The sequence below is a fragment of the Corella eumyota genome, chromosome 2, assembly GCF_963082875.1.
Source record: "Corella eumyota chromosome 2, kaCorEumy4.1, whole genome shotgun sequence".
NCBI lineage: Eukaryota > Metazoa > Chordata > Ascidiacea > Phlebobranchia > Corellidae > Corella > Corella eumyota.
The window spans coordinates 1,383,397-1,399,819 of NC_137491.1; the positions used below are offsets into that span (position 1 = coordinate 1,383,397).

Consider the following 16,423-nt stretch of genomic DNA (forward strand, 5'->3'; position numbering starts at 1 on the left):
ATTGTTTGATATTATATGAATTTATATGTCTTTATAATTCAATGTTATATATATATATTTTTTGTATTTACTTATCTTAGATGTGGTATGGTCGACTTCACGACCTAAACATAAAGTAACATCAGTTACTCCGACTCAGTCTTAAGTTGACTTTGGCAGTTTAAGATGTTATAGATTATAATTACCAGATAATCAACTTTTTTATAATGCCAAATAGTGCTAAAAATATATATACATATTCAATGTGTAAAGCTTATAAAATATAACAAGTCTATTAAAAGTTATCTAGGATATTGCAAATATTTAATGACTATTAAAAAATCATTAAAAAAATTTACAATTTTTTTTTGTAAATTAAATGTTAATTATATTATCTAATATAAGGTCATTTTTACCGATTTATTTTAAGCTAAAAACGATTATTACGTCATAGTTTTATTGTTTAATATTTAAATCCTGAATCGCCAAATAAGAATAAGGTTTAACTGAGAATGAATTTAATTATTTCTAAAGTTCATTTAGGTCCTTTTTAAGCACAAATTTAGAATAAAAAATAAATTTTTCGTTGAAATAATAGTCATAATTAGATAGGTTATTCAAGTTAATATGCATATAAATGTTTAATATTTAATAAAATCGTGTTAAACGTAATATTACAACGAATTGAATTTCGCTTTACCATTTTAATTTTTATTTTAATTTTCGAATAAAAATTCCTATTTTAATCTTATAAGGAATGTTATAATGTGAACACCGGACATGTATATTAGTCATTGTTTCAAACACAATCCTCTAACAATGAGTCATATATGACGTAATAATAGATAATATTGTGATGTGCACCTTATAAAACAATGTGTTTTAACAATGCGATTGTTATTATTTACTAGTTGGCTATCAGATAAAGTTTTTTTAGAAAAAAAAATATGAAAAATTTTGCGTTTTTATTTTGCCTTGGACTTGCAATTATATTGCTAGCAGGTAATTATAAATTAATTAATAGGTATAGAAGATTTTTTTAATTTTTTTTTTGCATTATTTAAAAAAAATATGTTTAATAAAATAAATTTTGTTTTTAACTATTTAAATAGCGAAGTTAATATTATGTATATAATTACAATTGTTAATAAATGTATTGAATTTTTTAAAAATAACAAAATCTATGAATTTAAAAATTTTGTTTCAAAAAAAACAAAGTTAATCAAGTTTTTAATTTTTTTTTTAAATTTAATTTTTAGATTCCCAACAATGTGGGCGAAGTGTTGAATTCAATCGAATAAGTAGTCGTATCTTTGGCGGGGAGAGTACAACATACGGGGAAATCCCCTGGCAAGTGGGGTTATTTGAAAACGGGTAAGTTGAATAAATTAATAGAAGTAGATGCCCATTCGAAACCGAAGGTTCAGGATTCGATTCTAACCGTTACTGTGTTTGTTGGCACTTTTAACAATATACTTGATAAAACAACATCATTACATTGTTAAACAAATATACAAAAATACTTTATAATAAGAAGGATTAATGACTTTTATCTATAGTTAAAAGGGTTAAATGGCACTATATATGTATGCCCAAGATATAGGCCTACAAAATATATAAAATTGAAGTTTGTAGTGCGTGCAACCATATTATTATGCTAACCGTAAGCTAGACTATCAAGTTAATATAATTGTAACCTTTAAAATTTTTGTGTTTAAGTAATCGTAAATGTGGAGGAACGATTGTGCATCCTAAATGGGTTTTAACTGCAACTCACTGCGTTATATTAAGGTAAGTATAAGCAATATTTTTTTTAATAATTTGTTGAGTAATAAACTATCCTTGATGTGGGAAAGTCGACTTCACTGCCTAAACATAAAGTAACATCAGTTACTCCGACCCAGTCTCGAGTTGCCTGTGGTAGTTTGGGATATTATAGATTATAATTGCCCGATAATTATGCTGCTGATTAAGTGTAGGCTTAGCAGGAGTTTGTACCGTTTATAACGCATTACTCAAGGGCGCTACAGCATAGAAGCATTAAAGATCAAACCCAAAACCCCATAAAGTGATTATAAAATAAAACCATATTTTTCTGTATATCCAGCTTTTTAAATCAGAATGCAAAGAAAGAATACCAGATCCGAGCTGGCGATCACTCAGTATCCAAGTTTGATGAATATGAGCAAGATAGATATGTTGTGAGGATAGAGCTTCATCCTGGTTTCAACACTATTACATTAATCCACGACATCGCTTTACTGGGTAAATTATTTTTAATTTCAATGTTTTTAACTCAGAAAAATATAAAATCTCTCTATTAAGGTTTTTTTTGTATATATGTTTAACCTCAATGTGGAAAAGTCGAATGCACGACTTAAACATAGAGTAACATCAGTTACTTCGACCTTGCTTGAGTTGCCTTTGGCAGTTTGGGATATTATAAAAATCCCTATTATATAGGGTTAATATATCAAAAAGTTAAGTAGAACTTTAAATTTAGACCTTATGACAAAAAATACTTAAATCACAATTAAGACTTAAGTTAAAATATTTTGTAGTTACTAAAACTTAATTTGGGACATTATCACCCACATTTTATATAATTTCTAATTACCTCTGGGTTTGATGACCATGCCATAATATATTTGTAGTTTTTATGTAAAAAAAATAATATTTATGGAATGTTTTAAATCATTAAATTGATTTTGTCATTTTTTCCGTCGCATTAATGTTATATTTATTGTATATTTTTTATCTACTTTAAATAAAACGCAAAAGACCTAAAAAAAATTCAATAAAATTTAAGTAATTTTTACCTGTTGCATAAGTGTAATATTTATTGTTTTTTTTTCTTTTATTAATGCGCGAAAAAACCTAAATAAAAGATGTAAAAAAAATAATGATTCTGAGTACAAATCTACTAAAATATAATTTTATATTGGTGTAAAAAAACTAACAAAAACTTGTTTTAACAGAGGTGGATAGAGCATTCGAATACAATGATTACGTCATTCCAGCTTGTTTGCCAACTTTGGACGAAGCTCCTTATCCGTTCACTGAATGCACTGTTTCAGGTAACAATCATTATATGTGTTAAAAATTGGAATATATTTAACATAGATACACTTAAAAAGATTACTAAACCGTATTTGCATATAATTACGTTATAAATACATAGCACATAATAAAAAAATAAATGGTTATTTTTTATACAAACAAAACAATAGAAAGTGATGCTGTATGGATGACTTATTTTTAAACATTTAATTTTTTTTTAAATTGAAATTTTTTTTATAAGGTTATATTTTTGATAATTAATATGTTGTATGTTAGGATATATTTGACAGTACTAGTGCTATAATGCTACTGATACACGTGTGATCAGTACATATCTGATGGCTTAGACAGTAGTGCTAAAAACAAACATAAACTGGTCAAACTAAAACAAAACAACAAAAAATTATTTGATTTTGCAGTTTTTGATAATTTTTTGTTTGTATTTAGCTCCTTTGTTTAAATCGGTTTTAAATTAAAACTTGACTGTTTTTAAATTTAGTTTTTCTCTCTTCTTTAGGTTGGGGGTTCGATACCCCGTTTACGAAACCAGATACTTTGATGAAACTCCACATCCCGATCTTCCCGCACAAGATGTGTCAGATCATCCACCGACCTGGGATTACGTCAGCAGTCTTCCTCTCCAATATGACGTGTGCCGGGGACTTAAAGGAAGGGAAAGACCCGTGCAAGGTAGGGTAAAAAATAAAATTATTATTGGGTAAAAAAAAAACATTTTTTACTTTAAATCTTTAAAAAAACATTGTTTTAAAGTTGTCTAGTTCACTGGTTAAAATAAATAGATATAAAAGTGTCTTAACAAATACGTTTAAAGCTTTATTGTAAAACAATCTTCAACTAAAATTCAATAAAAGTATTGTAATACAAAAGTATACATAAGCATTGGTGCGGCTTGAACTCAAAACCTTTTGGTGTGTTTAAGCTATTTGTAAACGCCAGGCTCAAGGGCGAATAGTGTGGCATTGGTGCAGCTTGAACTCAAAACCTTTTGGTGTGTTTTGAGCTATCCGTAAACGCCAGGCTCAAGGTCAAATAATGTGGCATTGGTGCGGCTCGAACCCGAAACCTTTTAGCTCGTTATTCCATACCCGGTATATCTAGGTAACAGATTTAACTAGAACTATCAAAACATAAACTTAAAATAGTTAATTTACCTTAGTTTTAGTTTTTTGTCCAGGTTTAGTTTTCAAAGTCTCAAGAATGAAAATATTTGGTTTCTTTTCTGCTTTTTTTCAGGTCTTTTCAACTAAAATTCAATAAAATTCTTCTTTTCAACTAAAATTCAATAAAAGTATTGTAATACAAAAGTATACATAAGTTCAATATTGTTTGGCATGGATTTTTGCTTCAAAAAAGGCCTAAAAGAGCATGTCCTCTTCTTTATCGTAGCAACTAAATATACTAAAATTTTTTTTTCTTTAATTTTTTTTAATTTACATAAAACTTTTCTCTTAAAAATAGCAATTATTTTTATCCTCTTATAGGGCGACAGTGGTGGTCCCCTTACCTGTCCCCGGGGTGCCGGGGGAGTAGAAGTGGTGACCGGGATTGTGTCGTGGGGTAACGGGTGCGGAGAGAAAGGTGAAGCGGGGGTTTACACCCGAGTCGAATCTTACTTGGAGTGGGTTCTAGAAACTTTGGGTAAGTTTCGATCATCGAGTTAAAACATAATTGTGATTGTGACGAAATCATGACGTCATCAAGTGACATTTTTAGTTGTTTTTGACAGTTCTTTGGTGTTGCTGTCTTTGTTGTGACTTTGTTACGTCATCGATTTATGGTCTCGCACTTTTTCTAAATGCTATAAAATTTAGTAAAATTACTTAAAGGTCTCAAGTTCAAATCTGGCCGAAATTTGTTGTATTTCGAATTGTGCTATTTCTTACACGCTTCCTATTTTAAAACCTTCTTATTACGTCATAGAAAGTATGACAAACACTTTAGCGTAAAACTCGGTGATATCATACTAGATGTATTTTAGTTGTTATATGATATTATTAAATAAATACAAGAATTAGATTGTGACGTCAACAGTTTATCTAAAACACTAATTTTTTTGATTTGCTAAGATAATATTTATGACGTCATATTATGAAAGACAAAAAAACTTTTTGACATCATCATTTTACCTGAAACCGTGTTTTTTCCCATTAACCACGCTAATATATGATGTCAAATGACCAAAAACAAGAATATAATTGTGACGTCACCATTTCACCTAAAACACAATTTTTTTAAAATATTTTTTTTTTATTTAGATCTCTCACCTGTAATAAACAACGATCCATGTAAATATAGTGGAGTGAAGTTAACGAACAAAGAGGGTATTATGACGAGTCCCGGGTTCCTGGAGGGTGAGAATTATCAGCGAAGTGTTCGCTGTTTGTGGGACGTGGATGTAAGTTTTTGATTATTAAAATAACAATGGGGATTATTTAAACAATGGGAAAATTTAAAAAACAATGGGTTAATGTTAAGAACAATGTAAGAGTTAATAAACAATGGAAAAATTAAATTAACAATGGGAAAGTGTTAAAAACAATGAGAAATTTTAATAGATAATGTGAAATTGTTAAAAATAATAAGATGAATAATAAACAATTAAAAACAATAGATAATTGTAAAATACACAAACTAAACATTTATCACATATTCATTTTTAGATGTCTCAACAGGAAGAAGTGACGTCATCATCAAAATTGTTGATTTCATTCTCAAATTTCGACGTGGAGGCGAGTCCTGATAACATGTGTAGATACGATTATGTGGAAGTTTATTATGGGAAGAACTTTCGGCAGTTACTGGGTTAGTAGAACTTGTTATGTTTAACATTTTGTTTGTTTATCCTAGATATGGGAAGGTCAACTTCATAACCTAAACATAGAGTAACATATATTACTCCTACCCAGTCTTAAGTTGACTTTTGCTGTAATGGATATTATAGATTATAATTGCCCGATAAATATACTGTTGGTTCGGCAAGAGTTCATACCATTTATAGCGCCTTACTCAAGGACGAGGATTAGTTTATTTGCAAAGACATTCAATCTGTTTACCCAAAATAACATTAGACATTAAATTACGATTGAGAATTTTTATTTTTGGTTAAACTAAATAAATATTGCAAAAATGCCATTTGACCTTTAATTATATAGAAAATTTTGTAGAAAAATTGTATTATCCTAAAACGTGATATTTTGTTGTTGTTATTATAGGGAGATATTGTGGCGAAGAAAACCCCTCAAATATAGAGTTGCCATATCAACAAAGTTCTGGGCTTCAGTTTAGGGTGGTTTTCAGATCTGACAACACTGTAACTAAACAGGGTTTCCAGTCCAACTTTCAACTTATTAATTAGAAGATAAATTGAATAATTGTAAATTATTAATCCCAAAAATGGTTTGTTTTAATAAAAATTGCTATTTTTGTAAAAAAATTGCCTTTTTTTGCGAAATTGATGGGCCTAATAATAATATTTCTAACCTTTGTTATATACCTCTTAGATTGTTTGTAATAAATAAAATAGTGTTGCGTCACAATTTAATTCCTTGCACCAGACAAAAACTAATCGTTTCGTTACAAATAACATTCATAGAAAAGAAAGTGTTCGACATTTGCAAACAAAGAATTCAATATTTTAACAGAAATAAAATAGTTTTAATAGTTTGTCCTCTTTTGACAATTGACGAATTTAAACAGTTTGATTGATGTTGCTACTTTAACGAAATGTTATTTGCAAGTTGAATGCATTATTGCACAGATCTATGCCTTTTAAATTTGTAATATTTAATTTACTAGCATATAACAAACTTTTTAACATGCATTTAATGTTTGCTTATATAAAAAAACTTTTTGGATTCAATTTGTAATATTAAAGATCTAAGTGGGGTTTTACATTTTTAATAATAGGTTTTTAGTTTGCCCTAATCAAGAGTAAAAAATGGTCAATAAAAATTCATTTTTTAACAAATTTTACCATTTAATTTAACCCCATAATAAAAAAGCAATATATGTATATTGTTTCTTGAAAATGCCCAATATTAATACAAAAAAATTCATAATTCTTAAACAAATCCTTTAAAAGATAATAAACTATATACAAAATATGTTACTTTAAATACTAAAGCAGAGTATTCAAAGTTAGTAAAAGTCCTCATAGGCCTAAGAAATATAATATATAACCTCTTTAAATTGTCCATAACTTTAGGTAAGTCTAAACAAAACAAATATGGGATTTTTAAACAATTTCATATTTTTCTACCAATAGGGCAGTTTCAGATGAATATTTAACTGGGGATCCTTCATCACTGGTCTCAACTCCAATCACCTAAATATATTTTGTTTTTCAATATTAAGTACAAATATTTTTTTTTTGTTAAACTTTCGACCTTGGGTTTTTAATTGGAAGCAATGACTACCAATCTAATAACAATAAACAGTAAATAAGGAAATTTGTGAGGCTGAAATCAGATTTAAAAGCTAATTGAACGAGGAATAGTTATAAACATAACCAGAAGTTTTTTTTCCTTCAGTGGAAAATTAGCCTTATAAAAAATAAAGCAAAAGAAATTAATTGATTCCATTTTCTGGAAAACAATAGATTAAAAAAAAACAATCAATCAAAGATTTTTCTGAAAATTTGTCTAAAAAGTTTTGGGTCATATGGGCAGATATCACTATGGAATAGTATTTTAATAAAAACTTTAACCCATAAATAACTTAGAAACATATTAAAAAAGTCTTACAAACCTGAATATCGGTAAATGATTTCTTTGTGGAATGAAAAGAGACCGAGATGGGGAAGAAGTCGTCGGGAGAACCTGGGATGCTGAATTCCATCGATCCCGTTGCATTGTTAGCATCAACCACCGGGTGGCTCCTGTAAACAAAAATTAATTAAGATAAAATTTACAAAAACTTAACAATTTCCAAAATCTCATACACCATTCTAGAAAACTTAATTTTATCATTCTAATAACTAGTTGATAGACCACCCTACAGTCGACATTTTAATCTATACATAATAAAGCTAAGTGGCTACAAATATATGTGTATAAATGTCCAATTTATAAACATACAACATAAACGAAACTGCTGTTTGTAGTGCATGGGTAAATTATCAGAGGCAAATATAAGTTTAGAATTGCAACCATATTATGACAATTAAAATCCCGTCGTAGGGCGAGCTATTGACTAGTAGTCAAAATATAGTCGCAACTATCAACTAATATTTGCCCTTAATAATTTACCCACAGACCAAAAACAGTTTTAATTATTTGTAGACATTTGAATTCGACAAAACACATATATATAGTTCACTAAGCTTTATTATATATAGACTTTTAACTTAATATTATTAAACAATAAATCTTACCATTCTAAAATATTCTTTCTTGAGTCATGTTTAAAATCTCCGTCCAGATCCTGAACATTTGGAGAACCAACACCAGAGGGCAGTGGAATGCTGATAACTACGTCAACAAGTTCAAGGTCGTCAATTTGAAGTTCGTATTCAATATTCACGTCACAACCCCCGTTCCCGTCCTCATTAGGCCAACAATTTACTTAAAAAGAAAAAACAATTTTTTTAAATAATTTTTTGGATCAAATTTACTTCTTTTTTGGTTTTCCAAAAAAATTAAGACCGTGAAGTATGAGAAAGAATTACTAAGGACCATAATATACAAGAAAAAAGTAGAGTAAACTGTTAAGTACAAGAAAAAGTTTGCAAGGACCTTAAAGTAAAAGAAAAATAGCAAAACTTAAAAAAAAGAGAATTAGCGGGAACTGTAAAGTATGAGAGAGAATTTGCTAGGACTAAAAAATATAAGATAAAAGAGGGAAGAACTGTATGAGAGAGAATTAGTAAAGATTGTTTTTTTAGTAAAGAAAGTACAAAAAAAAAATTAGCCAAGGCACAAGAATACAAAGAAGAATTAGCAAAAACTGTAAAGTACAAGTAATCCAACAGTTTTTATAAATTTAAAAAAATTGAAATCAAATATATTTTTTAAATTTTGACACAAAAAATAAAAAAAATTCACTGACTAGTTAGTGGTAATAAATTAGGATCAGTTGTTTGCAATCTCCATTTTAAAACCCCAACATCTTGTTTGATTGGGAAAGGTTTTTCTGGGCTTTTTAAACCGATTAAACCTTTACCAGAAAATAATTTCTTGTCCACATTAGGATGGGTCTGTAAAATTAGAGGTAGAGAAAAATTATATAGTTTTATTCATTTTTTGAACTTTTTTTTCATGTTTTAAAATTTTTTTAAAGATTTTTTTAAAATCTTTATTCTAGACAATTTAAATACGTTTTTTAGAATTTTTCAGTCCTTTTCGCATTTTTCTATGTTTTATTAAAACTTTCTATTCAATTTTTTAAACTTTTTACTAGGACATTTTTATAACTTTTAAAAAACATTTTTCGCAAATTTTTTACATAAATTTTTCAAGTTATTATGAGTTTTTAATAACAAAACAGTTTAAAATATATTTTACCTGCATCTGGCAACCCCTGTCATCGTTATTCTCAAGTTTAACTCTAACACAACCAAATTGGGAATCAGTAATTCTCAATATACAGAATCCACTCAATAGAAATTGTTGTACCCCGCCATCTCTGTCGGCTGTGATTGTAAACTTTTCTTCCACTCGGACATGAACACTAGAAAAAATAAAATTTATTTAATTATGAGGTTTAAAGTTTGAAAAAAACTATTACAAAAAAGATTTAACAAAACATGTAAACTATAGAAAAAAATGCATTAACTAATAATTTAAAAACATTTATAAAAATAAAATTTTGATTATGATATGAGGTTTAAAGTTTGGGTTTTTAAAAACCTTGTAACACTATGAAAAAGTATATTTTTAAATAATAAATACCAACATTTAGAAAGAAACACATTAAAAAAAGTTTATATATAATTAAAATAGTTTAAAAAACTTATTTTATTAGAAAGCTCAATTAAAAAATACAAATTTGTATAAAAAAATAGAAAAAAAATTGAACTTTTTAACAACTTATAAAACAAACCTTTCAGTTAGTGCAGCAGGGGCTGTTGTCTTGGCAACATCTTTCTTTGATTTAAAAGCAGAACTTCGAACACTTTCACCTTCTGATATCAACTTATCAACAAAATTATCGACATCTTTGTACTTTCCACCTAACTTCATTGCTTTTCCTGTGCTCCTGTAGAATAATTAATTTAGTTTTTTAAAGTGTGATTTATTTAAACCTGGATAAAGGGATAAAAGAAGGCTGACTTAACCATGCAAATATACAAAAGTTATTGGACCATATGTAGTAAAATTCTATACGCTATTTAATAAAACTATATATTTTTTTTCAGTGTTTGCCTTAACACCACTACCCTACTTCAAATGATTTTTTTTATAATTTAGCTTATTTTAAATACAAAATGGCCAAAAAAAAATTTTAAAATATCTTTCAATTTCCTTGTTTTGCATCAAAATGCATATATATGTTAGTTATATCACACCAGTAATGTGCTATTGTTTTTCTCAATAGGTACTAGCTGCAGGAATCAAACTTAGTACCTTTAGGCTAAAAATGCAATATCCAGAAAACAAAATAAACTATTTTTTGGGTTATAGCCATCAACGCTTTAAAAAAACTTTTATGTTTCTACTATTTTTGTTTATGCACCAACAAATAACAACAAACTCATAATTAGTATTTACCTTGTAGGTGCAGGTTTAGGTTTGTTAGGAACAGGAGCAATTGTTTGTGTTATTACATCACCTCCCATGCTCTTAGAAGCTCCATAACCTCCCATACCTAAGGAAAAATTACATTTAAATTAGTGGGTAAATAAAAATAACATAATTAACAACGCCACAAAATGCGACAAAAACTAAATCTAGAATTGAAAAGTAAATTATTTGTGTATATTAAATTAAGGGTTGCTTTTGACCCTCTAAATTGGGTAAATAAATAGTATAGTTTCTAAATTGGGTAAATTAGAAACAGTACAGACTACAAAAATAAACAATAACTTTTTGTCGAAAAGTTTTTTTTTCATTGTTTCATTCTAATTAGAAAAAAACTTAGTATTTCGGTTGTTAAATCAGCTTTGCTACATTGGCAATGGCAACTAATAACTTATAATAAATGTTAAAGTAGAACCTACCTCCTCTGCCCCCTCTCATGTTGTCTCGCTTCATCATTTGTAATTCCTTTGCCTTCCTTCGCATCATTGCTTTCGTCTCATCTTCTTGTGTCTACAAAAATTAAAGTTTATTAAATGCATTGATGCAATGTGACAAAGCTTTAAGATGAGATGTCCCTAGTACTTCTTATTTTACAATAAATAACTTGTTAGTATAATTAAAACTTGATAAAAAAAAGGAATTTGTTATTACTTGTATTTATGTTACCACAGACATCAATAAAAAATACACAAAAGTTAACAAAAACAGAAATTATCTTCAATAAAAGTAGTAACCATATAATGACAAACAATTTAATAGTTACAGGTAAATTTAATAATCGTGCAGTTCATAGGGTATAGACTTAGTTGCATAATGGAGCTTGGTATGAAAAATGTTTAAATATTTGTTGCGAGTTATGACCATATTACGACAATTTAAATACAAACCATAAGCTAAGCTACCTACCAAAAAAAATAACAAAACTATATAGATTATTAAGATTTTGTTTTACCTTTCTAACAGCTTTAAAAACTTTTTCTTCATGGGAATCCATCTCTGTGAAAGTTCGAATCTGAGCCAAGTTAACACTCTCTCTGTAACCGAGCGCAACCACTTCATCAAATGCAAAGATCAACTCAAATGCATGTTCTTGGATGTCCGTTTCATCAATAACTCGACAATATTCAGGAATCTAAAAATTTATATCAAATGTAAATGAAAATAAAGTAAATTTTTTTATGGGAATTGCTTTGAAGTGCCAGGATATGTATATAGTCTATTATTGTATATATCTATACATATTTACTGTTTAGAATGATTATTATTGCAAGATCCATTTAAATAACTATTAGATTAAAATTCAACCAAATACCCAAACCCTTAATTATATTTTTAACTATTTAACATAGCTCAGTTACAAAAGCAATACATTATGAAATATTATTTAAAAATTGTCTTTAAAAAAAAGGCTTAAAAAAATGATACGTCGAAAAATATTTATTTAAAAACAATGTAAAAAAGCAAACAGCCAATAACAAACATTTCTTACCACTCTTGAAAACAATCTTAAAGTCTCCAAGTCCTCCAAAATGTTGGAGTTTTTGGTTGTTATTAAAAGCATGTACATCTTCTCCAGGGGTTGGTAAACATATCGAACCGATTCAGTTTCAACAAATGTGTGTTGTTTACCTGAAATAAACAAATTAACTTTAAATTTTGATGCCGTTTAGGGCAACTTATGACTTATTTTTTATTTTTTCTTTGGAAATTTTTAAACGGTAAAAACAATGAGACATATAAACTAAAATTACAAAAAAAAAAAATTTTTTAGTAAATATTCTTAAATATTATTTTTTATAGAAGATATAAATTAAAATTACCAGTGTTCATAAGTTTAGGAAAGGCAGCAAGTAGACCTTCGATTCTTGATCGTGTCATTTCCACAAATTGACGAGAAATAATAGCACGTCCATTTTTAGAGCAAACTGCAGCAGCTAAAAGAACCTTAAAACAATATTTTAAAAGTTTAAAATTAAGATGAAATTTGTTATTCAAATATTAAGATGCATATTTTAATTTTGCTAATAGATCTTATGTAGAAACAACTGGCAGTCTGGTGAAAAAAAGGATTAGTTGTAACTAAATATGATTAATTTTTTTTTTGTATATATATATCTTTATCCTCGATGTGGGAAGGTCGAATGCGCCAGCTAAACATAAAGTAACATCAGTTACTTCGAGTTGCCTGTGCCAGTTTGGGATATTATAGAGAATATAATTGCCCGGCTCAGCAGGAGTTTATACCGTTTATAGCGCCTTACTCAAGGGCGCTACAGCATGAGATCAGTGGGGATTAAACCCACGACCTCATGTGTGGTGTAGCAAGTGTTCTTACCACTACACCACGCTGCCGGTTCTACACCACACTGCCGGTTAATTAAATTAAAAATTTTTCACTTTTTAAACAATAAATATAAATCAATTTAGGTTTGAAAAACAAGCGGAAAACACGCTTAACTTATATTTAAAATCTTTATTTTATTATCCAAATGTAATATTTTATTATCCAAATGGGAAAGTTTTTTATTATCCAAATGGGAAAGTTAAATTTTTTGAGTTTTACTTATAAACTCACCATGTTTATGCTACACTGTCCTTTTCCGTTATATTAGCTTTTTAAAAACTTGATTCTAAAATAAAGACAAAATGTTTTTGCATATATAACAAGTTAAACAAGTAAATATATTTAATTAACTTATGTTAAATAGAAAAAAAAACACGTTGCAAAAATTTCGTTTTATGGATTTTGCTTAGTTTGGTTAATACGTCATCATAACCTGATTTTTATTGTTTATCCTCAATTTTAAAAACACTATAAAAATTTTTTTAAATAAACGAAAAAATACTTTTAGTTTGTTTAAAATTTATTAAAAAATATAACTTTTCTATAGTTTAAATTTGTTAAAAAAATACGAAGGATAATTACATATCTGTAAGCAAAACTTGTCATTAATTGCAAGCCGAGTACACAAGCGATTAGAAAAGCCAAGTTCAAACTTTTTTGTCTTGTTCTTTCCCTTTTTGCGATTTGCGTCGCGGTACGTGTTCGCGTGTTTAAGTGCTTACCTAAATTTAAGTGCCTACCTTAATGTTAAGTGCCTACCTAACGGTTAAGTGCCTACCTTAAGGTTAAGTGCCTTCCCAATGTTGAGTTCCTACCCAAGTTTAAGTGCCTACCTAAATTTAAGTGCCTACCTAAGGTCAAGTGCCTGTGCTAAGGTTAAATGCCCACCTAAATTTAAGTGCCTACCTTAAGGTTAAGTGCCTACCTTAAGGTAAAGTGCCTTTCCAATGTTGAGTTTGTACCCAAGTTTAAGTGCCTACCTAAATTTAGGTGCTACCCTAATCTTGAATGCCTGTCCTAAGGTTATGTGCATACCCAATGTTGAGTTCCTACACCAGGTTAAGTGCCTATCTAAATTTAAGTGTCTACCCTAATGTTAAGTGTCTACCTAAGGTTATGCGCCTACCCAATGTTGAGTTCCTACACCAGGTTAAGTGCCTACCTAAGGTTAAGTGCCTGTCCTAAGGTTAAATGCCTGTCCTAAGGTTAAGTGCCTACCTAAGGTTAAATGCCCACCCAAATTTAAGTGCCTACCTTGAGTTTAAGTGCCTTCCCAATGTTGAGTTTCTACCCAAGTTTAAATGCCTACACAAAGGTCAAAGGCTCTAAATGCTCACCCATGGTTAAAAATCTGCTCTAAATTAAGTGTCTATTTTAAAGTTAAATGCCTACTCTGAGATTAAGTGCCTACTTAAAGGTAAAATTTAAGTGCATTTTTGAACCTAGCTTTGGGTGCTACCTTAAGATAAAGTGCCCACCCAATGTTAAATGCTTACCTTAGATCGAGTGCCTTTTTCTAAAGCTAAGTGCTTTCCCATGGTTAAGTGTCTGACCTAAGGTTAAGTGCCTTTCCAATGTTAAGTTCCTACCTACCCAAGTTAAAGTGCCTACCTACCCAAGTTAAAGTGCCTACCCTAATGTTAATTTGCCTATTTAAGGTTAAGTGCCTACTCTAAGATTAAGTGCCTACCCAAGGTCAAGTGGCTATCTAAATTTAAGTGCTTACCCATTTTTAAGTGTCTGTCCTAATGTTTAGTGCCTACCTAATGGTAATTGCCTATTTTAGGCTATGTTCCTACCCAAGCTTAAGTGCCTACACAAAGTCAAATGCCTTCCTAACCTTAAGTGCCTACCCAAGGTTAAGTGCTTATCTAAGTTTAAATTCCTACTCTAAGGTAAAGTGTCTACCATAATTTTAAGTATCCTAAAGTTAAGTTCTTATAAATAAGGGGCCTATTCTGAGGTTAAGTGCCTGCCTAAGTTTAAGTGCCTATTTTAAAGATAGGTGCCCACCCAAGGTTAAGTGCCTGCCCAATAGTAAGTGCTTATCTAAGGTTAATTGCCTACCCAATAGTAAGTGCTTATCTAAAGTTAATGGCCCACAAAAGGTTAGGTGCCTACTTAAGCTTGAATGCCTACCAAATGTTAAGTAATTACAGAAGTTTAAGTCCCAAGCTTAAAGTTAAGAGCCTTCCCAAAGTTAAGTGCCTACCCTCTCCAATACAACCCCTTCATTAAGTTACTTAAGTACCTGCCTAATTAAGTTATAAGACAATACACACAAGGCAATAACAAAGCAATAAAAAAGCATACAGATACCAAAGCAACAACAACACTAAGATAGGACAGCTAATCAAAACATACAGATATCAATGACCAGTAAAAAGTGAATATAGCGTAAGTTAAAACACAAAACATGATATAAAATTACACCTCATCTTACATTTACACCAACACTATACAAAAGTGTAATACAGTTTTCAATACAGTACAAAGCTTTACAAGAATATTAAATACAAAGATGAACGATATACTTTACAATGATTTTGTAGGCTATAATATATTCAAATAGCCTTTGAAACAGTTAGACAAAAAAGTTAATCAGCATACATTAACTTGAGTAATTTTAGCTGATGTTTATTGACATCCAAAAATCCTTCTTCTTTACTTTATTATTTTGCTGAAAAAAAAAAAACATTTTATTTTATTGAATAAAGTTTAACAACTTAATAGATATTATTACAAAATAAGCAAAATAAATACCTTAAAATACGGAACCTATCCTACAGTAGTGGGTAAAATTATCTAAAAAAAGTGCCTTTACTTTATTCTGTAGTTAAAAAAAAGTGCCTTTATTTTATTCTGTAGTTTAAAAAAAAGTGCCTAACTAAAGTTAATATTAAAACAAAACAATAAAAACGCACTTACCCAGCATTAGAATTTTAATAAGAGTCAAAACATTCCTATGCTTTAAATTCATTTAAACTTTGTCTGGCTTTGCATCTAGAAATAAAATTTAAAGTTTAATGTTCAATGGAAAACAAAATTTATCAGGAATTGTTACTTGATAAAAGTGCTTACCAAATGATTAAAAAATTCAATGTAAAACAATATTAAAATACAAAAAAAATTACAAAACATAAGGCAATTCATGTTCTTACTCTTTTTAAATACATTAAGTTTTACTCACCTATTATTTTATTTCGGAAAAAGTTTATGAAAGTTGCATGTAATTTTTTGACTTTTATTTTTTTAAAAACCTTGAACAACTGCTTGATTGATT

General features: G+C 28.9%; 2 protein-coding genes across 2 annotated transcripts; one reads left to right on the forward strand and one right to left on the reverse strand.

Moving 5' to 3' along the window:
* The first annotated feature begins 896 nt into the window (after positions 1-896).
* Positions 897-6,443, forward strand: LOC145741165 (trypsin II-P29-like). The gene is made up of 10 exons (XM_082558696.1): positions 897-981; positions 1,239-1,353; positions 1,699-1,770; positions 2,087-2,244; positions 2,958-3,056; positions 3,557-3,729; positions 4,542-4,698; positions 5,316-5,455; positions 5,721-5,862; positions 6,273-6,443. Exons 1-10 carry the CDS (start codon positions 927-929, stop codon positions 6,413-6,415), a joined length of 1,254 nt encoding a protein of 417 aa, XP_082414822.1. The 5' UTR covers positions 897-926; the 3' UTR covers positions 6,416-6,443.
* Positions 6,444-6,586: 143 nt separating this feature from the next.
* On the reverse strand, positions 6,587-13,525 carry LOC145743669 (coatomer subunit delta-like). Its single transcript, XM_082561701.1, has 12 exons — positions 13,372-13,525; positions 12,617-12,740; positions 12,286-12,425; positions 11,749-11,928; positions 11,216-11,306; positions 10,767-10,863; positions 10,099-10,254; positions 9,561-9,726; positions 9,106-9,253; positions 8,432-8,621; positions 7,807-7,936; positions 6,587-7,384 (listed from the first exon to the last, which is right to left on the reverse strand). Exons 1-12 carry the CDS (start codon positions 13,372-13,374, stop codon positions 7,295-7,297), a joined length of 1,515 nt encoding a protein of 504 aa, XP_082417827.1. The 5' UTR covers positions 13,375-13,525; the 3' UTR covers positions 6,587-7,294.
* Positions 13,526-16,423: the final 2,898 nt, after the last annotated feature.

Coding starts and splice junctions, on each gene's coding strand:
- LOC145743669 (XM_082561701.1), bottom strand. Junction 9,254..9,560: donor ACAGGGGTTGCCAGATGCAG/GTAAAATATATT, acceptor CTAATTTTACAG/ACCCATCCTAATGTGGACAA. Junction 7,937..8,431: donor AGAAAGAATATTTTAGAATG/GTAAGATTTATT, acceptor TTTTGTTTACAG/GAGCCACCCGGTGGTTGATG.
- LOC145741165 (XM_082558696.1), top strand. CDS start 927: ATGAAAAATTTTGCGTTTTTATTTTGCCTTGGACTTGCAATTATATTG. Junction 1,771..2,086: donor ACTCACTGCGTTATATTAAG/GTAAGTATAAGC, acceptor CTGTATATCCAG/CTTTTTAAATCAGAATGCAA. Junction 4,699..5,315: donor GTGGGTTCTAGAAACTTTGG/GTAAGTTTCGAT, acceptor TTTTTTATTTAG/ATCTCTCACCTGTAATAAAC.